The 27,949-nt window shown below is 41.5% G+C and overlaps 1 protein-coding gene across 6 annotated transcripts in view; it reads right to left on the bottom strand.

Moving 5' to 3' along the window:
* Positions 1–27,949, bottom strand: part of CADPS (calcium dependent secretion activator) — a 466,408-nt gene that overhangs the window by 255,312 nt on the left and 183,147 nt on the right. For all 6 annotated transcript variants that reach the window (XM_055344208.1, XM_055344212.1, XM_055344209.1 and 3 more), the window contains exon 4: positions 1,720–1,800. In XM_055344208.1, coding sequence (XP_055200183.1) covers positions 1,720–1,800 — 81 coding nt within the window. The remainder of the gene's footprint in view (positions 1–1,719; positions 1,801–27,949) is intronic.

The following is a 27,949-nucleotide window of genomic DNA, read 5'->3' as shown; positions in this document are numbered from 1 at the left end:
CTTCTAGTGGAAATGCTTCCTGTGTGTCCACATCCTAAGACACTTCTTTCCATGGAGAGAAAGGTGGAATGCCAAGCTCTGCTAATTGCCCATCCTCCCTACTATCTCCCATAGCCCCCTACCCTCACAGGCACATGTGTTCTGTGGTTACCACAGGAACTAATAAGACCTTATTATTTAAAATGTCATTATTTTGTTCTTCATGGATTTTACATTAATTATTATTAAAAATATTTCATTAAAATGTTATTTATCTTGCTTACTGCATTTTTGGCCTCCTGCTATTAAATTTTGCACCTAAAGTGAATGCCTCACCCTTGTCTCAGCCCTCATATTTAGATATACTTAAGAGTCTAGTGTAGCACCTTAACTAGTACCTATCATGCTCAGTCTTGATTTCCCCACTTCTAAAACAAAAATGATAACTGAAATATTCTTATAGAGCTGTTTTAAGGATTAAATGAGATGGTACATGTAAAGCATTTAGTATGCATGAAATGAAATCAACACTCAATATGACTAGAATCACTACTGTCAATAATAATGCAAATGACAGCAAAAGCATTAATAGTATGAACTGAACACTTAGGTTTAGCCTTCAATAGTAAGACGTAATCCCAACTCTAGAGAAATCCTTTCTACTGGAAGACTCAGACATGTAAAAATATAGTCACCATTCAATGAACTGTTATAATAAAGGTTTATATGTGGTATGAAGAAAGCGTAAGAGTTAGAAGAACTAGCTAAGCTCTTAGAGAAGGCGTTTTAAGTTGCATACCAAAGGCTGAGCAAGAGTGTTTGCTCAATGGAGAAGAAAAAAAAAGATCACTCCAGTGGGTACAATGTCACTGAGGCTGGAAAGGGCCTGTTAGACTATTCAGAGGGAGACATTCTCTGTGGAATGGGAATTTCTAGTAGGAAAGTTATGGGAGGTGAGCCTAGTAAGAAAGGATCTAGTCTGTGGACTAGGAGCCTAGAATATCATTCTGAAGAGGTTAGATTTTGTTCAGGAGACAATAGAGGATTCTACTAAAGCATTTTGAGGCTGTTTTTGAGATGTTCATGCATGAGTTTTAGAAAGGCAACTGTGTGAAGGATAGATAGTTGAGGGACAGGTATGGAGACAAGAATATCTACTAGGAAGCTATTGTGAGATCAGGCGATGAGGATGAGGGACTGAATAAAAGCACCAGCGGTGGTGCTGGAAAGCAGTCAAGAGATCTGACCCACATTTCAGAGGCAGAATCAATGATCTGGGTGGCTGACTGAGCATGCAGTGTTGTGGGGAGGAAGGAGAAACTGAGAATGCCTAGGAGGTCCCATCCATAGAAAATGCCAGAGAGCATGTAAAGAGGAACCAATATAGCCAGTTGTGTATGGTGGGAAGGAGAAAATAAGGAGCTAGATTTTGAACACATTTAACTTGAAATGCAGGGGAATATCCAAGAGGACATGCTCAATAGACAGAAATCCAAGGCAGGGATTTGGGAGAAAGGGGAGGCTGGACTTTTTTTGTTGATTGGAGTATGGGAAATGTATATGCTATCTCTGGGAGAGCCGCTATGAAAAGGAGAGTTGAAAACCCAATCATGTGATTGTCCTCATCTTTCTTCCACTCTGCTTCCCTATTTTATCTTTCAATGACCCTTAATAATCAGTGTGCTTCCTGTGTAGGATTTTGTCCTGGTCCCCCAGCAAATGTCCCCAAAGCTTCTTTACCCTGGCTATTTGGTCTGCCATTTGGAGACGTCCATCCAGCTCTCGTCTGATCTGGGCTGCTTGCTCATCTGGATTGTCCAGCTGCACAAAAACACAAATGCAGAGAATTTCAGTTTGGATCTCAAAAACCAATGAACTCATGACTTTGCATTTTACATGCCCCACCCACTGCCCATTGACATATTTCACTAAAAGTTAAGAATCTTATAACAGACAAACCCAATTTGAAGGAAATGATAAGTTAAACCCTACCATGTGGTAGGCGTTTGCTAGGAAAAACATTTGAATGAACTTGCACAAGAATCACTTTGGAACTACTAGGTAGCAGTACTTGTAATGAGGACCCAATGCAGTGCCTCTGTTTTGGTCCAATGAAGAAAGTGTTTACATGACAGAAATACAAGGAAGGAGACAGTAATATAACTATGAGAAATGTGTGGAGCAGACATAGTGCTTATCTATAGCGCCTACATGGCATATATTCTATGGCTGTCCCACCTCTAGACCATGAGAAACCAATCATTGCATTCCTTCTCACTGAACCCTAAGACTTTCTCAGCTAGTACTCCACATGGCCACTACCACTGACTTGGTGTTGGTATCTAATTGAAATCTAGCCTTGTCTTCTCTATAGTTAGAGCTATTAGGGTATAAGAATCAGCACACCTAAACATAAATAAACCTGGACAACTCCCTAACTTCTCTGATTTTCCCATATATAAAATGAAGGGGTTGGTTACATAATCTGTATCCTCATCATATCTTTAAAAGAGACTGGCGGGATCCCTGGGTGGCTCAGCGGTTTAGCGTCTGCCTTCAGCCCAGGGCCTGATCCTGGAGACCCAGGATTGAGTCCCGCGTCGGGCTCCCTGCATGGAGCCTGCTTCTCCCTCTGCCTGTGTCTCTGTCTCTGTGTCTCTCATGAATAAATAAATAAGATCTTTTAAAAAATAAAAATAAAAAAAAATAAAAGAGACTGGCAAACATTTCTGTAAAGGGCCATATCATTAATACTTTAGTCTTTGAGGGTTGTAAGGTCTCTGTTGAAATGACCCAATTCTTCCAATAAAATGTGAAAACAGGCATAGACAATACATAAATGAATGAGCATTCCTGTGTTCTAATAAAACTTTATGTGCAACAACATGTGGCAGGCCATAGTTGCTGATCCCTGCTCTATTAATTAAGTTTCTTTTTATTTCCAAGCAAGCCTATGTTATACTTTAAACTATAATTGAGTTTGTTCTGTTCAGTGATTTATGATTAGTTTTATTCATGAAAAGCTTAATAAATAGGGAAAGTGGCATTCAAATAGAATGGGTTTATTCCTCTTTATAGTACATATTAACTTACAACAAAAAGTAGCTTAAGAAATATCTGAGTTTTCTAAGACCTTTTCCTTTATAAGCCATTTTTATTTACAAATTTGAAAATAAAAACCCATATCCAGTGGCACCTGGGGTCAGTCAGTTAAGCATCCAACTCTTGACTTTGGCTCAGGTCATGATTTCAGGGTTGTAGGATTGAGCCCTGTGACAGGCTGTGTGCTCAGCAGGGAGTCTGCTTAAGAGTCTCTCTCCCCCTCTGCTTCTCCCCTGTCCCTCAACCCTCTCTAAAATAAAAAATAAAATAAAATAAAATAAAATAAAATAAAATAAAATAAAATAAAAAGCAAAACAACCCCCTCCCCAGATCCATGCTTAAAAAACCAAGAATCTCATCTGGTACAAAATGATATAGCAAATAAGTTATTTTTAATATGATGTAAATAAGAACACCAAAAAATTTATGGTCATACTTTTGAAGCATCAATTGTCTTTTTAAAAAGATGTATGTATGTATGTATGTATGAGAGAGAGACCAAAACATGAGCAGGGGCAGGTGGCAAAGGGATAGAGAGAGGGAGGGACTCTCAAGCAGATTCCTCCCCAAGCTCAGAGCCAGTTGCTGGGCCATCTCATGAGATGAGATCATGACCTGAACTGCAACCATGAGTCAGAGGCTTAACCAACTAAGTCACTCAGGTGCCCCTTGGTTTGTTTTATAAAACACGTAAAAAACTGTCTAGCTTTGTGCCATGCTTTTTTATCATCCTGTTCAATTCAGGAGTTGCCTTATCTTCTCCTTTCCATAGTTTTGAGGGGCAGGACTATGATCTAGATCACAAAGACTAGATTGCAACTTTTGGCCATATATTCTAAGGTAGCACTTCCCAAAAATGTTCTGTTAAACAACAATCTTATTAAATACTCTAGTAGAAAGAGTTCCAGAAGCATGGTCAGTTGAGTTTCGGAAATGCTGTATCAAAATACACAGTCTCTGAGAAGTTCTGTGGTAAAGAAGTCTGCTAGACTTTGGTCAACTTAGTTATTCTGCAATTTAAATTTAAATTTTTATTTTTTTGCACCATACAATACCCAGAGAACTAGTTGGAAATACTATTCTACATGCATATAAAGAGAACCAACTAAAAGCAGTTACGCTGCTGCCCAGGGAGTCATCCATCACAACTTCCCAACAGGCGCACATGGGAAACATGGTAGCCTCCGTGTTGTTTTTAAGTGCCAATGAGCTGTCTTCATTCAGTTCCCTTGGAAGCCCAAGACTTCTTTAGCTCCAGGTGCCAACCCACTGGGAACACTCAGAAATGTGTTGTTGAAAATACATATGCAAACGAAATGTCTGACTTCTTCACTGAGAAGCAACAAAATGATTTGGCTAGGGGCTAAAGTTGGCAATTCTGTCAGAAGATATGGTCTTCAGAGAGGTTAAAAGTGAAACAAGGACGATCCTTGGGTGGCTCAGCGGTTTAGCGCCTGCCTTTGGGCCAGGGCGCGATCCTGGGGTCCCAGGATCGAGTCCCACATCAGGCTCCCAGCATGGAGCCTGTTTCTCCCTCCTCCTGTGTCTTTGCCTCTCTCTCTCTATGTCTATCATAAATATGTAAATAAATAAAAAGTGAAACAAGAAAACACCACCCAATAGAACCATCCCTGTTACTAAACTTTACATAGGCATCTGGCCTCATCAAATGGAAATAGAGACAGCAGACAATGCCAGCAATGAAGATGAGCAGGCTAGATCTACACTATCCTTCATTCATTAGTTCATGTGTTCTCTCATTTACTCATTCATTTATCAGACTTTTCTGGAATCTCTTGATATGCCAAGATACTGGAATACAGAAAGAGTAAGATAGATTTAGTCGCTGCCTCCATGGAGCTTAGCAAGAACAGATAAGATTATTTGAACATCTAGGGCACAAGAGACGAGACTAGCATTTATTGCTGTGTATGTCAAGTCCAGGTATCCTATGCCCTATATTTCAGTCTTTTCTAAAAGGTTTTAAGGAATAGGTATTAATGTGCATTCTTAAGAAAAGGACTCTGGGGTCGGGAAATGCTTCTCCCTCCTGAAAACTTACAATACATATGAGCATGATTAAGTTTCTGAGCAATTCTAGAATAAATAAGCCTATTGAACTACATTTAATTTTGTCTTTCACACAATTATTTCACTGAAGAACATTCCACAGGGCAGGCTGGGAAGTTTCACATGTGAAATTACTTTATGCAGTAGGTACCATTATTACCCCCATTTTATAGGTGAAGAAACGGAGTCTCAGTAAGGTTCAGGAACTTGCTGCAGTTCACACAGCTGGGCAAGTGGTATGACCCATTAGAAATGGAGTCCATCCTGCCTTAAACTGAAGCTCTTTTGCTCTGCATTATGTTGGCTTTTTTCTTAAGTGCCTTGTTTGGTTTCCTAACCAGTCCTGACAATGAACTAACTCAGGGCTCTTCACTGTTCCTTCTATACATGGGACAGTGTAACACATAGAGCCACCACCAGGGGGCAGAAAAATAGCTACTCTTCCTCACCTGGCATGACTGGCTGATTGCTTCTGGAAAGCTATAGCAGTGCCAGAGCCCTTTCCAAGAAATGAGAGCAATTAGTCTGTCCTTATCTTGGCTCTGCCCCCAGTAGCTGTGTGACCTTAAGCAAGTTACCTAACCTCTCTGTGCTCCAGGTCTCTTCATCTGAATAATCAGTGTAATAAATCTACCAAAATACTGTATGTTGGCAACTTGAATTTATTTATTTTTTTAATTTTTATTTATTTATGATAATCACACAGAGAGAGAGACAGAGAGAGAGAGGCAGAGACACAGGCAGAGGGAGAAGCAGGCTCCATGCACCGGGAGCCCGACGTGGGATTCGATCCCGGGTCTCCAGGATCGGGCCCTGGGCCAAAGGCAGGCGCTAAACCGCTGCGCCACCCAGGGATCCCGGCAACTTGAATTTAAATAAAATATTTAAAAAAAATTTTTTTTTTAAAAATCTACGTAAAGCTACCATGAGAATTCACTGAGACACCAGGTATAAAGTGCTCAGCCCAGTGCTGGGCATACAGTTTCCTGAACAAGCCCTCAGGAAATGGTGTTATCAAACAAGCCCACGGTGGCTGTACTTCTGACATGGGCCACAGTGGGGTGTCAAAGATTCAGAGGAGAATGTGCCAGTTGGGACCTTGTCCCTCTGTGGTGTGGCTGTGGGGGTCCTGTTCTATAGTCCGTGCCCTAGAAAGGAAGGGATCAGGGGCTCCCAACTTTGGACAAATTTCCCTGCTTCCCAGTATGGTTAACATTCTCCAGGGTCAAGTCCCTTTGCTCTGTTAGGCTTTAATTAGCAGGAGTGACCGGAAGGCAGACACTGCTGCCTGACAGCTAATGATCTGAAGGGAGGATGAAAAAGGAAATGCAACCAAAGCTCCCTCAAACAGCCTGGCATGATAGAGAAGGCCATCCTCGATTGAGGAGCTTGACAGCCCCACTGTATGAAATCCAAAAATATAAAGAGAAATCAAGTAATTACCTTTTCAAGTGCTGGAAAGAAAAAGCCAGAGAGTGAGCTTCCATGGAAACAAGGTTCTGTTTACTGCACTGGCCTTTTCCACCAAGGAAAGGAAAGATCAGCTGGCAAACCAGGCCAAGGGCAAACCTTTCCGTTGACAGCTCATTAGGGTTAAAATATGTACATGTGCATGAAGGCTCTTTACCTAATTAGACAAATAATCTTCCTACTAGCAGAGGTCAAGCAGAGGCAGCATGGCGGTTGTCATGATTTCCCTGCTAAGCAAAGGGACTATTTCCCCGCACTTTTCCTTTAAAGTGATGGGGAGCTGAGTGCAGCACTGCCTAAGTGCTTACAAGTATCACCTAAGCCATCAGTTCCAGGCTATCTAGAGGCTTGGGATTCTTTCCAGCTCATGGCTGTGCCCCTTTAGTCCATGCAGAGGCAAGGACGCAGACCAGCATTGCTGTTGGCCTGGTTTACACCTGTAGGAACACCACACAGCAGAAGACACAGGCCTGACAATAGGGTGGTGGGGAGTCTGGGCCCAGCTATCCTACTCCCTGGTTCCATGACCTTGTCAGGTTTCTCAACTTCAGAGCCTCAGGTTCCTCAGCTGCTACGTGGGGCTTCCTTTTCTCTTGCAAGGCTATTGAAAAGGCTAAATGAGATGTGTGGCATTGTTTCAAGGGAAAGGAGGCCCACCTGGATCCAGATCCTGGCTTTGCAATTTCCTTCCTCAAAGGGATTGAACAAGGGACCTAAGCTTTGGTGTTCTGGGATAACAGAAGAGATCTGCCTCAGTGTGTTCTTGGGACTGGGTGAGATGATATGCATGCAAAGCACCTAGCATGGGGCTGGCACATAGTAGGTCCTATAGTTTAGAAAATAGTTTCTAGAATTATCCCGATTCTAGGGTGGGCATTCATTCATCAGATGTTAACTCCTCTCCCTGCCCTTCATGAGATTTATGACAGAAGCAAGACACAGGGCTGGGGAGCTCTGGTGAGGACAAGAGGAGTCCTGTTCTGGTCCTTAATTTGCCCGTAGCTGGGGAACCTGGGGCCAAAGTCGACTTCTCTGTCTACAGTCCCTTCACCTGAGAAATGACAAACCTCACTATTACGTCCCAGGAGTCCCTGCAAAGTCTAGACAAGCATTTCTCAAAGGTATATTCTGGGGACACCAGCCCTGCAGAGAAAGGGGTGTGTGGCCCCTTAGAGCTGGCTCCCTTTCTCCCCTTCCTGGAGGGCGACAGAACCCATTGGTGAGATGGTAACCTGGTGCAGCCCTACATTTCCCATACTTATCTGACCCTGTGTGTGGTATGTTTGAATATCCAACAGCACACTGTGGGATGTGCTCACCTAGGCAATTCTCCTGTGTGCATCATTTTTCTCATGTCCATGGACACATCCAGTTTTTTTTGGAAGGAGGAGACAGGGAGGAAGCAACCCCACTATGTAAATGGATCTCTATGTCTGTTTAAGAGGGAGCCAGGTGGGAACACTCTGTCTGACTTCTAGGGTGATGAGAGAAATCATCACTGAGCCGGGGTTTGGAATCGCCTCATTAGCCCGAGAGGCCCTGGAGGATCAGCCTTGACAGGAGACATCCCTGAGCATCAACTTTCCCTATGGATGCCTGAATTCTTTGGGTTGGCACCTTACAATGATATGGGGGCAAGTCCCAACTCTGGACTCTTCCAAACTCATCATTATTATTGCTGCAAGGCAGTCTCTAGTCAAGCAAGAAGAAGACATGATTCAAACATGCAGAAAATTTAAAGAGAAACAGGCAGATTACTTTATGCATTATTTGAATAATTGCTCTACTTTCTGGAAAAATCTGTGGTACTCAGGCTCAGAACGAATGGAGCAACTTCAGCCTGAGGACTACAATGAAAATGATCCAGAAGTATGGTTACGAGGAGCACTGGAGATGGTGTAGTAAGCTTGAGCCGGGTGTCGGCCCTGCAGAGGTCCGTGGCCTGTCGGACACCACATCCTCCCTCAGTAATGGCACTGGGCTCCTCACTGAGGCCTTTGGAAGGGTTTGTTTTCTCTTGCTGCCAGGTGTTGGCATATATGCTGTTTCCCACTCCCAGAACATTCTGCCTTTTCTCCTCCTTGACTCATAACCACTTCTTATTCTTCATCCTTCAGCTTGGCAGCAAACTCTTCTCTGACCCTCCAGACTTGGTTTCTCCTGTCAAGCTCTCCCAGCACCATGCACCTCAACTTTTTTTTAAAGATTTTGTTTATTTATTCATGACACACACACACACACACACACACACACACACACACACACACACAGGCAGAGGGAGAAGCAGGCTCCATGCAGGGAGCCCGACACAGGACTCGATCCCGGGTCTCCAGGACCAGGCCCTGGGCCGCAGGCAGGTGCTAAACTGCTGAGCCACCCGGGCTGCCCTGCACCTCAACTTCTATTGGCATTTTTCACAATTATAATTTTACAAGCACTCCTGTGATTGGTTGATGTTTACCTACTACAAGGTAAAGTCCATGAGGGCTGGGATGTGGGTGATTTTTTGCTTCTCCCTGCGTTCCCAGCCTCTACCATGGAGCTGAACACATCGTGGGCTCTGACAATTGCCGACTGACTAAAGGACTGGGTGACCCAACGAGGGAAAGTGACCTGCCCACAGTTGCCCAATTATCAGTGAGAGGGCTGCGACCCCTTTCCCAACCTGCCAACTTCTAGCTTGCTGTGTTTTGCTGTTTCGTAACTATGTCCTGGAAAGTGCCATTCTCTGCAAAAATTGGGAAAGACTGACCTTTGCAGGCCTGACACCAGTTATATTCCTGATACAGCTTCTTAATCCTGGGCTTTGGGGGCTTGAGGCAGGTGGGCCTGTCTGCAGCAGCGGTGCAAGCCACCTGCTGACCTAGGTTCAGTGGATCTTTTTTTCCCTGTTTTTCTCCACTTCCTTGCCTGGCCCTTTGGTTCCCAGGGATTAGTGTCTGAGAGGGAGGCTTCCAAAAGCTACTGCAGAGGAGGGCAGAGGCACTTCCCTATAAAGCACTCCGATCAGCTGGTACAGTCCTCCTTTTCTCCGCAGCCTTGTGTTTTTTTCTCCTCCTTCACAGACAAACTGCTCCAGCAAATGCTGCCCTCCTGGCACACTGCAGTCTGGAAAGTTACAGCCAGGACAGCGTCAGTTCCCCTCCAGGGGATGTGGGTGCCCAAGCTTCTGTCTCAAGAATGTACTGAGGTTTGGACCGTGGCTACTTCACTGCATTCAGCACCTGGCTGCCACCTCCAAACTCCTTTTCTGCTGTCCTGTCTCCCCTCCGTCCACCTCGGATGACGCTGTAGAATGTGGTCTATAAGCACTCCCCCTCCACTATGCAGATTCAAATCCTTGCTTTTCTACGTAGAGGCCGAGCAGCACTGAGCAATTATGAGACCTCTCTGAGCCTGAACCTTTAATTTTTTTCAACTCCCTTAACTCTAAGATGGCAAAAATAATGATAATACGTACTGCATGGATTCATGCGAGGTTAAATGAGATGGTATGTGTGTGACCCTTAGCAGGATGCCTAGCATGCCATCATTTTCAGTAAATCTCAGTGGCTATTAGTACTTGACATTCTGCAGCCTGCATAGCTCATCCTGATGCAAATTCGGGTTCTAATAACACTTAAAGGTGGCAGACCAGGTTTCCCCTGCTTTGAGGAAAGAAACCAAGTTTCAAAAGATTAAGTAGTTTGCCAAGTAGTTTCCAAGATAATTGGCCCTTCGCAGAAGAGACAGGCCTTAGAAAGTAGAGCATGGATTTTAGAATCAGAAAACCTTAAGATCAAATGCAGCCTCTGTCACGTACTCAACTGTGTGACCAGGGCCAGGGCACTCAAATTCTCTGAGCGTCTGTACCTGTAGTGTTAAAGTAATACCCTCAGAGGACTATTGTAATGATGATCATAATAGACATTTTCACACTGTAGGGGTTCAACACAGTGCAGGTTTATTATTCTATTTTTATTACTGGGGGTGGATCTCGTGCAGTCTGCAGGCTTGCCTGTGATCTGTCTTTGCTAGGGCTCTGTTCCAGGGTTATTTCTAGAGAAAACGTGGAATTTGGTGTTCCGTGCATATTCAATTATATTCTGTTTTTATAAAAATCACCCAAAGAGATAGTACCTCATCTGTTGAAGAGTTACAATAAGATCATTAGTGTCTTTCTTTGCCATGTCTTATTTCCTCTCTAAGAGAAGACCTTGAGTAGGTCAAAGTTCCCATCTAGGGAGGTACTTCTTCTTGATTACAAAATGCAGGGTTTAGTTCCCAGAGTTTGCCAGCCAGTAAGAACATCCTCTGCATTTGAGTCACCAGTTTTATGTCTTTGTTGGCTTCTGGCAATGCAGTAAGTATAACACAAGGGCTCCAAATGCAGTGATTCTCTGAGCAAACAGCAAATAAATACATAAAAATACCCCAGACAGAAAACCAATCTATTCCTTTATGATCTTGCAGTACTCATCCAGTCTTTTCCCATTCTCACCCGGTCCTGGAATGACCTCCTCTCTCCTTCCCATTTCAAATGTGACATGTCGTTCAGGGTCTCGTTTCAGACCCTCTTTCTTCAGGGAAGCCCTCCTTGACTACCTGAGCCATGCATCAACCTGGCTCTATAGGCACTGCCAGCCAGGCCAGAACCTAAAACTTCTATCGTGTCACACATCTCAGATTTCCTTTCCCCACCAGAATATCTATAGGAGCACAGTGGTCAGACACCCAGGAACTGGAAACAGTTCCAGTTTGGGCTAAAATCTTTGCTCTGCCACTTACCAGCTCTGTGACACTGCATGATATGTGGAACTCTGTCTTTGCCTCTTCTCCAAAGTGGGAGTCCTAATAGTAACAATGCCAACAGCAGAAGCTTGTAATGAGAATGAAAAATGGTACTTGTAAAGCATTTAGCATGATACCCTGGAGAGGATGCAGGTCTACAAGTTCAAGGCTATAATTTAGTACTCCTGAGGCCAGAAACTGGTTTTTATCCACGATGAGGGACACAACTGTGTGTGTGTTTTTTTTTTAAATGGATCATCTTAATAATCTTCACAGCTGGGGTTGGGAGATGGTCCAATTCACCTGCACTATCCCGAGGACACAGGGAAACTGAGCCATTCAAAGAAGAGTGGGCATTATCTTTCCGGGTGGGTGTGTGGCAGCCAAAGCTCAGGGGTATTTTCTGGAGCAGGTGGTTTTGTGAAGAGAGGATGCTAGGAATTAGATTGACTTATCCCTTCATCATTGTGCAGTCACCTTCTAAATATCTCTGGAATTCACTTATTCTGTTTAGCCACTTCCCCAGGCCAGGTTGCCATTGGCTCAGTTCTGGACCGCTGACCTGTTCACCTGCAACCTCTCTGACATGACAATTCTCAATCCTGGCTGCACGTTGAGATCACCTGGGGAAGATGGAAGGAAATTTCAATATCCAGGCTGCAACTGGACCAGCTAAATCAGACATTTGGGTTAGGCCTGGGCATCAACATTTTAAAAAATCTCCATGTGATTCCAATGTGTAGCAAAAATTGAGAACTTCTACCAAAGCCAGGGGTTCTGAAACTATGGTGCACCTGAGAACCAGCCACAGAACCTGTGAAAACACAGTCGTGGGGCTCATCCTCAGAAAATTTGGATTTAGTGTGTATGGGGTAAGACCCAAAAAAGCGCCCTTCTAACAAGTTCCTGGGTGATGCTGAGGCTGCAAATCACACTTTGAGAACAAAGGACTGAATCCATGCTCAGTGTCTATATCCTGCTCCTGCTTGAGACCTGTCAGTAATGCTTCATTTTCCTTGCACTAGGAGTCCAAGGATCTTCTCGAAGCCTAGGGAGCTGTTACCATCTGGTTCCTGCACAGCATTCCAGCCTTATCTTATCCAGGCTCAAGTCATTCTGTGCTGCTGTTTCTAGATTCTCAAACATGACATATTTTTTCATGGCCCCAGGCTGATGCACATGCTTTCCCTCCTCCACCATCTTCCTCTGGTGAACACTTTCTTGCTAACCCAGCTTTGAGCCTTCACATTGCTTCCTTAGGAGCCTTCTGGGCCCCAGGCGAAGTCATTTCCTCTAGGCTGCCACAGCATCCTGAACTTCTTCTTTTATTGCTTCGATCACATTTGCATTATTTGCTCCCTTATGTGTTCTCTGTAAGAGTATAAAAGCCTCCAGGGCAGGGACCTTGTCTGTCTTATTTGCTATAGGATCTGCAGTGACTGATGCATGGTAGGTGAGCAAGGAATGTTTGCAGAACTAAATTTGAGACGGAGCTAATATTATCTACTGGGCTTGTTTTTATGAGTTTATAAGTTTGTCCAGGCACTTAGTATGGTTTCTGATGCTTAATAGGTGCTCAAATCATGACCTAAAGAGAAATCTGAGTGCAAATGGTTTAGACTTATTAAACCCTTGTTGAATGTATGACTAACATTGAGTATTTAAGTGCAGAAGTGGTAGAGAATGACTGACTAAAGTGCTGTGAATAACTGAGGTGTGAATCAATTAAAGTCTTGAAGCCTTAGTTTCCTCATCTTAAAACTGGGAATATTAATACTCATCAATATCATTTAAAGCATATTCATTAAACACTTGTTTTGTAACAGGCATTGTGGTTTCAGCTGTGAGAGTGGGACAGACACAGACCTGCCCTCTATGAGTTTGGGCCCACAGGAAAGCTAACATGTATTGAATCACGAGTGCTTATGGTGGCCTGGCACCAAAGCAAGTGTCTCATTCATGTCCTGTGTAATCCTGAGATCAGTATTACTGTTCCAATCAATGCTGCTTTACAGATGAGGAAGCTGAGGCTCAGAGACATTACAGTAACATCTCAGAGAAAGCATAGAGCTGGGATGTAAATCCAGTTCTGTCTGAATCCAGAGTGTACAGTTTCTTAACAGTTCACTGCTGTAATGTTTGGTGGGGATAACTTTCAAAAAAGGCGGGTTATTTTCCAAAATTGGTGAAGTATTGCACAAGTGTAAATTATTATTTTCATGGTCATTAGCCTTGAATTTAGTTTTTACTGATTTCTGAAATCCTATTGAGGCAGCCAATTTGATGGAAAATGGTCACTTTTTCAAAATGAGCCCCAGGAGATTTTGACATAAATATTATAGGAAATAAAATGCTTTTTTTGTACTGTTAAATAATTTTTCTATCACACCACTGAGTCATGATGAAAAGCAATTTATAACAGGCAAAAATAATGTGCTCAACAGGAAATTCAGAAAACATCCAGTGATGTCTAAAATACCTCTAAACACTAATAAAATTGAATGCTTTTGCTAAAAATGCCCACTCTTTATTTTAAGAGGAAGTGAATTTTGTTTCCAAGTATTGACAGGGCAGTATAAAAGTTACTCACAGGGACAAAATGATATAGAGTTTTCCAGCTTTAGTGAATGTGTATGTTCACACAGGTGAATGTATATGTGTATAACAGAGATCTTGAGCAATAGAAAACATTTAGAGCTGTAAGTCAGAGAGCTGTTCATGTCGATTAAAATTGAGGCAAAATAGTATAATTTCCAGGGTACATGAGAACTGTCACACACACCTATGTTTCCTTTGAGTGGCACATCACAAATGCAAGTCGTGCTTAATTTCTAGCCCCAGGTGGATCATTACACAAGTACCTGGTAGAAATTGGGTCTTTTCATAAGTCTACCCACATATATCATTATCTTATTTTTCCTGCCCTGAAGAGTGTGTCTATCCTGATGATACCATTGTTTAAAGCCAAAAATATTTATAAAAGGTGTGTTTCACCTTGATTAAGACCTGTCAAAGGAACAGTTAGTTCCTGGTGTCAAAGTCATAATCAAGTAGATATATTTTCTATTAGTTATTTAAGAACTATTGGTGGGCAAGAGGAGGAAGTAGTCTTTAAAAAAGGAGTGAGGTTCCAAATTTTCCAATAGATAGGAGAAAATAAATGATTTAAAACACTAAATTACATTGTCAGCATTTATTAAGTGCTTTCTGCTTGCAATATACTATATCATATGCTACAGATGAGCAAAGGCATTCGAATATCTATTCTGATATACGTGACAGTTCTTAATTTATTTATGGGAATATATGAACACCTACTCTTGCCATATTCTACAAGTTGGAAATTGTTGGGGGGATTTGGAAGTAGAAGACTTTGTATTTTTGATGAAGTTGAGGTTGATAATTCCATGTCAATCATAGCAAGGATAATAGTGTTATACTGAAAATATGTTATTGAAAAAGTAAATTCAAAAGGAGGAACAAATTCATCCAGATAGCCTAATTTATTCCTTGATAACATTAACCCTGAAATCTCAGAGGCTTAAGAACAGTGGTTTATTTCTTGCTTATTCTAATGTTCAGTGTGGAATGTGGTGGGTGGGGGGAGGACTCTGTTCCATGTAGTGACTCAGGGACCCAGGGAGATAGAAGTACCACCATTTTGTGACTGTGCCATCTCAACATGTGGCTTCCAGGCTCATGTGACAGGAGAATACAGAGAATAGAACTCATGGCCTGTTTGCTAGAATTTGTCATATGGCCCTAACTATTGCAAGGGAAGCAAGACAATACAAGGGAACATAGAGAATATTTTGTCTCTGTCACAGAAAACAACTAGGGATTCTGGATAAAAAATAGGAAATATTATAACAGAAATTCTATTTTGAGTATATGGAAATTGCTCAATATTCTAGTTTACCTGACTTGTCTGGACAATTCTATATCAATTCAAATTAACACAAGTGAACATGGTGTAACATAATTAAATTTTCATTGTAAAAGGAAAATATGGCTGTGGCTGAGGGCGGAAATTAAAAAAAAAAAGAAGTACTCTCCTCTGAGAGAAAAATCTGCAAATAAAGATTATTTTAGGCAGTATAAATTAAAAGAATATTGGCTGAAATACACAATTCTGGCACTAGAGAAGTGCAACTCAAGACGACCCTAGGGCCTCACAAGCTAATTTATCTCTGATGTACTTACAATTGTCCAGGCTAAGAAACACTTTGAGGGATAGACCACCATCAAGACAGATGATTTCTTGTCTCTTGAAATTTTATTTGCAATTCAGAGATAAGACTAATTCTCTGTAAAACTGTTTTTAAGATTCATCTACTGATGTTGCCCCTTATTTGCAAAAGCACCTGAGTGGATTTCCAAAAAAGGGAATGTTTTATAGGGCCTTTAGAGAAATAACTTTGTAGCAATTGTAGTAAATTTTATCCCACCTCATAAACTATCTTAAAATCTCAAAGGAAACAAAATTTAGCCAAGAACCTCAATTAATCACCTTAAAAAATTAACTTTCCCCATTCATAACAGGGACTGTGTTTTTAAAAAAGCAATATCGAATATATGTATCAGGTCAATAACCTGCTCTTTTTATGTTAGCATTCCTAGACACAGAATTGATTTGCAAAATGGTGCTTCTCAACAAGATGTTTGTTATATTCTAAAGCAAGAGAGTGGAAAAAGACATTTTTGAGAAATGGCTTTAACATGAAGTAAAACTCAAATGATTTTTAGGTTAATTGCTCAGCTTGTGCCTGACATAAAATGGGTGTTCAAAATATATTTATTGAGTCCTCTATGTAACAGCTAACTCTCAATATTCTAAGTTAATCTATGTGCTTTTTTTAATTAGAAAATTATTTTCTATGTTTTTTTATCATAATTATGGTCATCACTAGCAACTCTATTGACTAAGAAATGACTAGATCAGCTACCTATTCATTATATTTGACAAAAACAAGGGAACAATCTAAAACTGTACAGTTTGGAGAAAACGAGATACCTAAATAGATATGAATACCCTTTGAATGGTTGAAAGGACTGTACTGAGATTATTATTGTTGTTGTTCATGACGTTTTACCTCCCTTGTAGTCTTGTAGGCATTCTGCTGACATTTCAGCAAAATGTGTACTCCTCTAATTTCTTATTGTAAAATTCTGCCACAGAGATATCAAATCATGATGCCACGAGGTCCCCGCAGGTTTCAGACAGTGTTTAATGGAGTCTGTCTCTACAGTTTGACATGTGAAGTTGGGTTGGAAATGGCTGATTAAAAAATTTGGAGTCAACATATGCAGCCAGCCTGCATGGAACAAGATAACGCCCCGGGTGACAGCCTGTGGCTTTGATGTAGGACAGTTGGAGCGGATCATACACTCCTGATAGGAAGTCAGACTGCTGCACCCAGCAAGGAAAAAAATTCTGAAAAATTCATAAGCTTCCCTATCATTCATAATTAATCTCTAAGTCAACAAGCACTGACAATTTATACTGGCCAGCACTGGAGAATAGCCAAAGATTGGAGCTATACCTTGTCCTGCAAACCCCCCCCCCCCCCGAAATGATTCATTTCATCTCAACCTTTGGTTTCTTATCAGGAAAGCAGAGTTGCAGAAATTCAGGAGACGGTCTTCAACATAAACTGGGATATTAGCCGGCATAATTTATAGGGTGAAGGCATCAGTTCTACCCATAAACAGGTGTCCTAGGAAAAGGTTAAGGTTCCACAGAGATCCACAGAGATTGGGATTTTTCTGACAAACTCTAGCATCTCTATAGGCCAGTGATTCTTAGCCAGATGGTGAGGTGGGAGTACTGTTGCCCCTCACCCCCACCCTTTCCCTGCCCCGGGAGCATTTGGTGAAGTCTAGAGACAGTTTTGGTTGTCATCATTGAAGGAGAGAGTGTTAATAGCACCTAGTGGCTAAGAAGCAGGGACGCTGATAAACATCCTATGATGCTTAGGACAGACCCCACAACAAGGAGTTATGCAGCCCTAAATGTCAATAGTGCTGAGGTTGAGAAATCCTGCTGTAGACGTTTGACCTCAGGCAAGAAAGATATTTGCCCTGACAACATTTGATTATGGAGGCAAAGAGATGCTGCCAAACTGACATAAAGGCTTAGCTTCATCATGTTAATCCTCTAGCTGTTAAACATTTCCCAATATTACCAGCTGGGCTGAGATCTGAAATAATTTGAGGAAAGAAAGAAGAATGGGAATTTTAGCCGTTCATGCTGTGGTTAAGAAATTTGTTCGAGAAGGTGCCAGGTTCGCAAGACAATAGTCTGGACAGGTATTTGTGGAACCCTGCTTTAGAGGTTATTTCACGGAGACATGCAAAGCACAGGGGACGGCTGGAAGCTTGCCGGCAGCATTCTGAGTGTCTCAGCTCCACCCGGGTGTGGTGCGTGCTCCAGCTACAAGCTACTGTGTTCCAGCAGGAAGCTGCAGCAGCGTCCCTGGAAGCACACATTTTCTCTAACATTCTGCCAGGTGTATTCTGGCCAAACCATATTCACAAACCAGGTCCCCAGCCTTTTGCTCAGAGGGTCAGGGTGATGCAAACATACAACCACCAATCCTTGATTTAAAATCCAGAGATGCTTCCCAGGATCAAATCAGAACACAAGAGGTAGAAAACCTAGGGGGTGGGAGAGAAGTAGGGTAAGGAGGTGGGTGTTTAGGTAGGTGATCCTTTGATTCCTTCATCTAATTCACCTTAAGATGAAAGTAGAAAAACTCTGCTCATTTCCAATCAGGAAAAAGACTTTGGCCTCCGTCCTCACTAAATTCCATTTACACTAATCTTTTTAGGTTTCCCAACATCATTATTTCATAAAGAAAAAAAATAATGCTTGGTGCTAACAGGTATATTTTTGGGGACTCTTTCACTGTAATGAGAAACCACACTAATCTTGTAGAAAAAGAAAGAGTTTGCAATGAATGGTTTTACCCAAGAACATCTTAAGCCAGTTTCTCTTCCCTAATAAACTGCACAGTGAGCATGATGTTGAGATTTCTGGGGCTCAGGTTTCTATCATCGTGCTCTTGCTAAAAACATTTTTAAGCATAAATGGATGTATATTTTACATATGATTTCTGCATGAACAAAGCTGCAGTGGAGAAACACACTGAGCCAAAGAAATGTCTCCAGCAGGCTGTCGAATGGTATTCTTTGTGCTGTTCAGGACTTGGAGACACAGATGGTAGGTGGACATTCAAACCCCCTAGAGTTTATTGAGAACCTCCAGCTTGACCTGCTGATCCTAATCCTCATTGCACTGACCCTCCCCACCAGCCTTGCCCCATGGGTATAGAAGCAAAAAGACCAGGAATGGAGAGGAGAGGAACTGATAGAAAGAAAGAGAACTATCAGTGTTCCTAAAGCATGAGCAAGTAGCGATCGCTATGGCTTTCCTTTATTCTCCCTGTAGGGCTACCTGTTGCTCCTCCTCCAAGAAAGTAACAGAAAGACTGGGATGCCTGCAAGACAGTAGGCATCCCATTTTTCCTGTGGGATGATTCCTTTGCAGCCAGCTGATTGGCTGTCTTAGTTGAGCAGATCTGAGACACAAAGAGAACTAGAGGAAGATGGTACAACAGGGGAGCACCAGTGGCCCGTTTTTACTACCACAATTTGGTATAGCAAAGATGCATGGCTTTTCATGCACCAAGTGCACGCTGAGAAAGGGAGCTGAGCTAGAGCCATCCTGTCGGAACTTCATCCTCATGGGTTGATGCTGGTCCAGGGAACTCTCACAATAGGAGGTTCTAGAATGGAGCGCTGAGGATGAGAGCTGATGTGTGAGTGGAAGATGAGAGGCTGAAGAAAGTCTCTCTCATGAGAAGACATCTCTGCAGGACTAGGATCTCCTGAGCTTCAGAGCCCATTTCAGGTGTGCTGTTGCCCTGTTTAGAATGCTCACACCCCACTCTGTTCAAAGTCACCCCTTGCCATCTTTCTTCTGTAAGGTCAGGTTTCCTACCACATCCTGTCTTCCAGACTCCTTTCTCAAAGACTCTTATAAAACCCTGCACTTGCCATCACAGAATTCAGGTTAGTGTGCAGTTGTACATCCATTAGTATGATTGCTGATTGATGCCTGTTTCCCTGTTAGATTCTAAGTTCCATGGTTTTAGCTCCACATGATAATCTTAGAGAAAAGCATAGAGCTTGGTTTGTGAGGTGCTTAAATTCTTTTGGACAGAAAGAAGGAAATGAGCTTTCTGTATATAGCATTCCTGGTAGTGCCTTCTCACAGAATTTACCACTGTGGAACTTGGTATTATTATTATTATTATTATTATTATTATTATTACACATATCTGATGCTTCTATAAGACTAGAAATTTCTAAGGGCAGGAACTTTATCTGGTTTCTCTCTGAATCTCCCATAAAACCTTAAAGAAAGAAATGATGAGCATGATCTTTGTTCTTTGACAAATCCATATGAACAAAAACCTAGACTGGATTCTCATCCTTTAAAGTTGACCCTCAGACTTCCTAATATAAAATCTTGTTTTGAAGAACTCTGATTCTTCAATCACTGAATCAATGACTTCAATATGTCTACATGATCTCCAAAATTCCTCTGCTTTATTCTCGATTCTGTTCCAGACTGCCTTACATAATAGGCAGGAAGGCATAAAGGGTGCTGCGTGTAGATGAAAAGAGGGAAGAATGACACGTTAGGCCTTTTGTTCTCCAGAGGGAACTTAGTTGGCAAAAAATCATATTGAATCGTATACCGTGTCTGTACCTATAGAGGAATTAAAAAGTATTTATTTCAGGGTGGCCTTATTAACTAACGGATTCAAAGGCAGTAAGAAAATAATCAGAAGGAACAGTAGTGAGCTAAATCTGGCAACACAAGGGATGAAGGCAATTCGGAAAGGTAGCGGCTTCCTTCTTCAATAATTGAAATCCTATTTCACAGTCCACAGATTTTGTGGCTGTGCCTTGATACCACAATAAAAGTATTTCTGGAATCAAGGAAAGAATTCAGCTTTTTATTTTTGACGTTAAAGATAAGTACAGGAGCTATTTTTCTCACTTTTATTCTACTTTAGCATAGGAAACCAATACCCCCAGGAAACTGGTGAATCACTAAATAACCAGAAAATGTCAGAACAGACCCACTCAGTCTCAGTTATGTGAGACACTTAACTCCTAAAGAAGCTTACACGGGAATCCTTACAAGGAAGCCCCAAGCACTGGGGATGCTAGTTCCTTATGACTGCCTTATGTACTCCTCTACAAGCACAATTTCCCCACTCTGAATGTTAGTGCTTCAGAAATCACCCTGAAAACTGGTAGTGTTCAGTGAGTCATAAGATTTTCAAACTAGTCCATTTTAATACCCTCCTTCACTTTGCTATTCAACAGAATTAGAAGCTGAGAGGTCAGGACACTAGTTTGATAATTTAAAATTCTTACTTAAGAAATCTGGACCTCTGGGAAAAAACAGTTTCTAAAAAGGATCATAATAGAGGCAGTTCATTCTTTCCTTCTTTCTTCTTTCCCTTCTTTCGATCAGTATTTATGAAACATGGATTATACCAGGTAGGGGCTAGGAATATAATGAGAAGCATAAGTAAACTAACTGGCTCATCTTTCATGAAATGTATTACCTAATGTAGGATGAAGACATTAATTATGCACATTAATATAAACTTACAAATTGATTATTGCTGCAAAGAATGAGAACAAGATTATGTGGCAGACATCTGATCTAGTAGCTCTTTTTTTTTTGTTTTGTTTTTTGATCTAGTAGCTCTTGAATTGAGAACAAAAGGTAACATAGAGATTGACTAGGCAAAGAGTTGAAAAGCGCATTGCAGACAGGCATAGTATGTGCAAAGCGCCTGTGACAGGAGGGCATTTGGAAGCGTATGGCTGGAGTACAAGGCAAGGAGGCGAAGTGTATGAAATAAGGCTGGGGTGATATACAGAGGTCAAGCCATGCATAGGGTCATGGAAACACTTTGCATAGGCTCGTTTAGATCATGGAAGATTATTTTTCTTTATCCTAGATGCAATAGAAAAGTGCTAGAAGTTTTTTTTTTTTAATATTTATTTATTTGAGAGAGAGAGAGTGAGAGAGTGAGCAAGCACAAGTGGGAGGACCAGAGGGAAATGGAGAGAGAATCCCAAGCAGACTCTGGGCTAAGTGTAGAGCCCAACACAGGGCTTGATCTCACAACCCTGAGATCATGACCTGCGCTGAAACCAAGAGTTGGGCACTTAACTGGCTGTGCCACCCAGGTGCCCCAAGCACTAGAAGTTTTAAGGTTGGCAGGCAGGGCGGAAATATCAGAGGAGGGATGAGAAATTGAAATATAAGCATATAAGCATTTCATATAGCTTATATGGAGAAATGATCAGAAGGGTTAAGAGTGAATGGTGGTTTTGGTAGCCAAGTCTTCTAAATATACCAAGTGCCTACATTGGGCTAGGTGCTTTATAGTGTCATAAACTTCTTTGATTGTGACTACAACTCCATAAAGAAGGACTTTATATGTTAAAAAAATCTTTTTATTTTAGAATAGTTTTAGACTTATAGGAAAGTTGCAAAGATAGTACAAAGAGTTCCTTTATTACCCCACACCCTCTAATAAGACCTCTAATAGGTCCCTCTGTTGTTACTATCTTTCATTACCATGGTATATTTGTCAAAACTAATGAACCAATATTGATACATTATTATTAATGAAACTCCATAATTTGCATGGCCTTTCTTAGTTTTTCCCCTAAGGTCTTTTTTCTGTTTCCAGGATCCCATCAAGAATGCTATATTCTATTCTGCCTTTATGTCTCAGACTCCTTTGGGTTTTGTGAGTCTTTCAGACTTTCCTTGTTTTTGATAACCTTGACAGTATCAAAGAGTAGTAGCCAGGTATTTTCTAGAATGTCCCTCAGTTTGGTAAATACTGGTATTTCTCATGGATAGACTAGGTTTATGGGTTTTGAGGATGAAGACTACGGAAGTGAACAGCCATTGTCAACATACCAAATTGAGGGTACAAACTATCAACATAAGTTATCACTGATATTCACCTTTACCACCTGGCTAAGATAATGTTTTCCAGCTTTCTCCACTATAAATCTACTTCCTCTCCAGCTCCTCTCTTCATACTGCTTTCTTTGGAACCAAGTCACTAAGTTTAGCCAAATGTTTTGGTACTAGTCTGTGAGTCGTATCAACATAAATTATTTGGAATTCTGTATGGGAAATCTGTTTCCTTTATTTATTCAGTCATTTACTTATTACAATATGGACTTAAGGATATTTATTTTTTACTTTACATTATAGTAGCCCTATGTGTTATTTAAAGTGTTGCTCTAATTGTTACCAATTAGACCTTTGGGAGTTCTTCTGTTGGCTTCTGTGTCTTTTTAACATATGCCCATTATTTTGTGGAGTGTGTGTGTGTGTGTGTCTGTGTGTGATTTTCCTTTTTGGCACTAAATAATGCTCCAGGTTCCTCTTGTATATGGTCTACCACACCCCTAGAATTAGTCATTTTTCCAAGGAGTCCTGGCTACTTTAATGGGAGAATGGCATTAGATGTGCTCATTGCTGCTGGGGAAAGAAGGATTTTTTTTAAAAGATTTTATTTATTTATTCATGAGAGACAGAGAGAGAGAGAGAGAGAGAGAGAGAGAGAGAGGCAGAGACACAGGCAGAGGGAGAAGCAGGCTCTGCAGGGGGCCCGACGTGGGACTCCATCCCGGGTCTCCAGGATCACGCCTTGGGCCGAAGGTGGCACTAAACTGATGAGCCACCAGGGCTGCTTGGGATTTTTATCCCCAATTCAGATGAGAATACAAATGATTAGAAAGGTTAAGTGACTTAAGTAAAAGACAGTAAGTCTTAAGTGCCCAGTAAAAGACATAGCAAAAGATTCAATCAGTTACCTTTCCTCCATTCTCCTTTGTAAGAACACTGTAAATTTCATTCCATACCCACCATTTCCCTCATTGGCTCATATACTTTGGGGAAAGCTGATCCTATCCCCAGCTCCAGTAAGGGTCCTCCCTGGCTTAAGTCGTTCAGCAGGTCCCCACGGGGCCCGAATCATGGATGTGAGACCTCTGTATAAAGTATATGCACCAATCAGATGCAAGATGACATTCTCTAGAGGGTTTCTGGGTAAGAGATGCTCTCACCTTTCTGAGAAAGATGCTGGGGGAAAATTGTCTTTTCCTGCTGGATGTAAGTGGAACTGTAAAAAGAACCTATGGCAGGATAAGATGATAAGAGACCCACTGTGAGAGAAACAGAAGTTTGAGACTTTGTTGAACTCAGTAATTTATAACCATAGTAGAGCATAAGATCATATACAGTTGAAGATTCTGCTACCAATTAAAGATGGAAGGTGATTCACCTATTCATTTACTTATAATTTATAATATGCTTACTTTGCTTTTAGAAAAGAATTAGGTGGCTTCCAACAAGGCATGGATGCAACAAACCTCTATAAACAAAGTTAAAAAGGACAAGAATCAGCTGAAAACTGGAAGTGGCCACTTCATTAAAAAAACCCAGGCTAAGGAAACATAGTAGAACAGAACAAAAACAGGACTCAGAATTCCTAATCACGAAAGCAAAACAAAGAACTTGATGAATTACTTTGCTTGCATAATCAAATTTCAAAACTGCTAGTTTTGAGTCCTGAAGGGAACCCGTCACAGACAATCTGCAAAGGAGACACTGAACTCCATAAAGGTTGGCATCAGAGGGAGTGGTTTCACGATGCAGGAGGATTCCTCCTAAGGTCATTTCTTATGTCTGTTCTCAATAAAAGCCAAGGGTATAAAGGGTAGTTCTGTGAAGCCTTCCAAAGAAACCCAACCCACGTGGGTAGAGTGTACTACCCACGGGTAGAGTTTTAGGGAACTGATTTAAGATGGGAGGACAAAGAATCTCAAGGAATAAAATAGTTAACATGCCCCTTGGCTTCTGCCATCAACTATCAGTTGTCTTGGTTTCATTTTTAACTGGAGATTCATCGCAGATAGCATGGAAATGAAAATCAGCTTTGAGTTCACTAAATCACAGTTGAGAATTCTGACCGTGGAGTCAGAGACCTAGGTTGTAATTCTCATTATTCATGTTTTGGCCACCATTCTTTAGTTATTGGTTTTCAGACTGTCTTCTACTGAGTCCCGGGGTTCCCTGTAGGTCCTGGGGGAGGGCTGCATAGAGGCCAATGGTGGGGCTCCAGATTTTCCACCCTTGCTTCCAGCAGAGCAGCTTTAGACTTTAATCCCTGAAACATTTCATTTGAAAAAAAGGATCCTGCTACTAAAACAACTGCATGGCAGTAACAGAAACCTATTTTTGACACTGAAATATATCCCCGTACATGTTCAAGGACAGAGAAGTAGTGGGCATACAGATGTCATAACGTTAACTGTAGTAAAAAAAGTCTCCAAATATGTTCCCTAGCCAGCCCCTCCTCCCTGTCTTCTCGTGCCCCTCCTGATTTCGGAAGGGCACTCTATCTCCTCTCTCTTGGAATTTGGGCTGGCTCTCTGACTCGCCATGGCCGACAGGATGTGTGGCTCAATTATGCTCAGGCGCTTCTGAGTCCAAGCCTTGTGTGGACTGGAAACTTCTATTTTCTAGCTCTCAGTGCCCAGCTGCAATGTAAGGTGAAGCCCAACACACATGGAGCAGCTGTGGGGAGGAGAACTGAGGCAGTCAGCTGAGACCATGAGCATCAGCTATAAGCGGCCTTCTGTGTTCCAGCTCAGTGGATGCTGCAGACGACTGCAAGCCCAGCTGATACTGTGCAGAGCAGAAGAAGCACCCACTTAATCCCTGCCAACCCACGAAATCATGACAGATGACAAAATGGTTGTCCTTTAAGCCAAAATTTTGGGGTTAGTTTGTTATGTACTCACAGATAACTGAAACAGGGGGTGTTTGTTTTCTTCTAAGTAGTTTTCAGATTCTTTAAAATATTCTTTTGCAATAGACATGTGATTTAATCCCCTTCTTTGTTTAAAAATGAGCTAAAAAAGTGTGTCAGTAGAGAAATGACATCTTTTGCTTTTATGATTACTTCCTTTGTCCAGTTTTTATAATTAACAGTGTGGTCACTGGCCACCAAGGCATGGTGTGGTCATGGAGCAGAATAAAGCTAACCAATACCCACAGGTATTAAAGTTGACCTGCCAACACATACGCACACGCACACACACGTACACACACCCTGACACAAGTGATCCAGAAATGTATAATCAAAGAAACAATTAACAGACTTTTTATGAAAGTGTTTAGTGGAGTATAAACATACCATGTAAATCAAAGAAGTGGTGATAATGATGCTAATGTTTAGAAGAGAGGGGAGCTTAAAATTTTCTGACTCCAACAGTTCAGTTGAGGGGTTCGTATATGAAATGACCCATTTACTCGCCAGTCAGGAGAAAAGTACAAATGAACAATGGTGCTCAGAGAGTAAATTAACTGTATTCCAATGAATGAACGAAAAAAAAAAGCTCTATGTATTTCTGGCAAACAGAAGAGTTTTACTTTTCTGTATATTTCAGAAGCATAATATACCTGTGCTTTATTATAGTGCCAAAACAATACCCAAGAAACCCCTTTATTCCTAGTTATTTCAGAAAGTCAGGCAGGAGAGGGAGTCAGCAGATCAGCTGACATCACTGGGCTGGAAGGTATCTTTGGTTCCAAACAACATAAATACCTGTATGTGTTAACTGTGAACCTGACAGATATTTCTCTTGAGTTTCTGAAGTGTTTTTTGTTTGTTGCAATTGGAGTTTTTTGCAATTGCAACTTTTATGCAAATAGCATCACAAGTCATAATGTAAAGAAAAAAGTGATTAGTCTGCAAACAAAGGGTGGTAATTTAAATCCCCATGTTTCATGATGGCACATGCTTGAAGATTTACCATTTCCATTCCTTTCATGTTTGCCTTTTTGAATGTCCTGCTTGTGGAGTATATTTCGTGAAGGCATCTTGCCTGCCTAGTATTGGTGATTCATAAAGTGAAGTCCAACTGAGTATTTTAGTATGCATCTCAAAATAACCATTTATTTGATATTATGCAATTTGGTATCTTTCACTTAGGGAGTGTCCTAGGGTGGACTGTGGAACTAGGCTGGAATATATTTTAAGTTGTCAGGGACCAGAAAGTTTGCCATCACTACACATACCCTTTGGTCTCATGCACCTCCCCATACAGTGATGCCCAGAAGCTGCTGGCCTCATGTTAGTTCTTAGTGACGTAACTGTGATAATGGTGATGGCTGTGGGCTGCCACCAAGCAGCAAAGCTGCAGCAGCTGTCACCAAAGCCTGGGAACGGCCATCAGGAATGGTTTTCTTCCTTTATGGCCAAAGGCTTGGAGCTCAAAACAGCACGAGGAGCTTTGTTTATGGCAGAGAAGAGGGATCAAGAGTCTTGTTTGTGTAGATTAGGGTTCGGGGGGACTAAAATGGGGGCAGGAATCTCTCCCATCTGTTCTTGTTTTTCTAAAGGGCTGATGTCACGGAACAAGTTAAAATGGCTAAAATTCCCCACTCACTGCCCTCAATATCAGTTTATAGGTTGCTAAATTCACACTGACCTCCTCAGGGAATCAGTGAGAAAGTCCCAAATGTAGCAGGAGATACTGCAAAGTGCCATCTGATTCAAGTAGAAATCATTTCTATTAACAGCCAGGGGCATTTTATTGGGAGACTGTTAATAAATTCTAAGGAATAGCACTTAACTGCTGCCAACTCAAGGAACTTCTTCTTGGTTTTAATTAAATGACGAGAAGGTAAATAATCAGACAAGGCAGACTGTGAGACCCCAGAGGTACCAGGAATTTAGGGCCAGGATGGGTTGGTTTGAACATTTGCATTTTCAGTGGTGAGCACCAGGACTACTTTATCTTTCTGCTACTGTTATCTATTGTACATTTTCAAATCTTGTCCTTCAATTTCTTTTTTTTTAAAGATTTTATTTATTTATTCATGAGAGATACAGAGAGAGAGGCAGAGACATAGACAGAAGGAGGAGAAGCAGGCTCCATGCAGGGAGCCCGATGCGGGACTCGATCCTGGGACTCTGGGATCATGCCCTGAGCCAAAGGCAGATGCTCAACTGCTGAACCACCCAGGCATTCCTTGTCCTTCAATTTCAACATGTGCATGAAGAGTTGTTATTGCTGCTTCCTGGTTACCTTTCACTCTTTTTTTTTTTTTTTTTTTTTTTTGCTTTCACCTTAACAAGTCTTTGGTAAAATCCCGTGTTATTATTACTTTTTTTTTTTTTTACAGTTTACAAAGAATTTTCAAGGACATTGTCTCACCTGAACAGCACAACTGTGCAATATTGCTGTGAAGCAGGTGGTATTGAAACAAGTCATACCTGTCTTGTCTTACAGCTGAGGAAATTGAGGTCTAGAAAGGGAAAAAAAAAAAACAACAACCCCCCCCCAAGAAAAAACAAACCACCCAGAGCAAAGCACTCATCTAATCCTGTCATGCATTCAACAACTAGTGAGCACATGCTATGCTAGC

This window comes from Nyctereutes procyonoides, unplaced genomic scaffold (assembly GCF_905146905.1).
Source record: "Nyctereutes procyonoides isolate TBG_1078 unplaced genomic scaffold, NYPRO_anot_genome, whole genome shotgun sequence".
NCBI classification, from domain to species: domain Eukaryota; kingdom Metazoa; phylum Chordata; class Mammalia; order Carnivora; family Canidae; genus Nyctereutes; species Nyctereutes procyonoides.
Note: the sequence above shows the minus strand (reverse complement) of the source record. Positions and strands in the feature narration are given on the sequence as shown.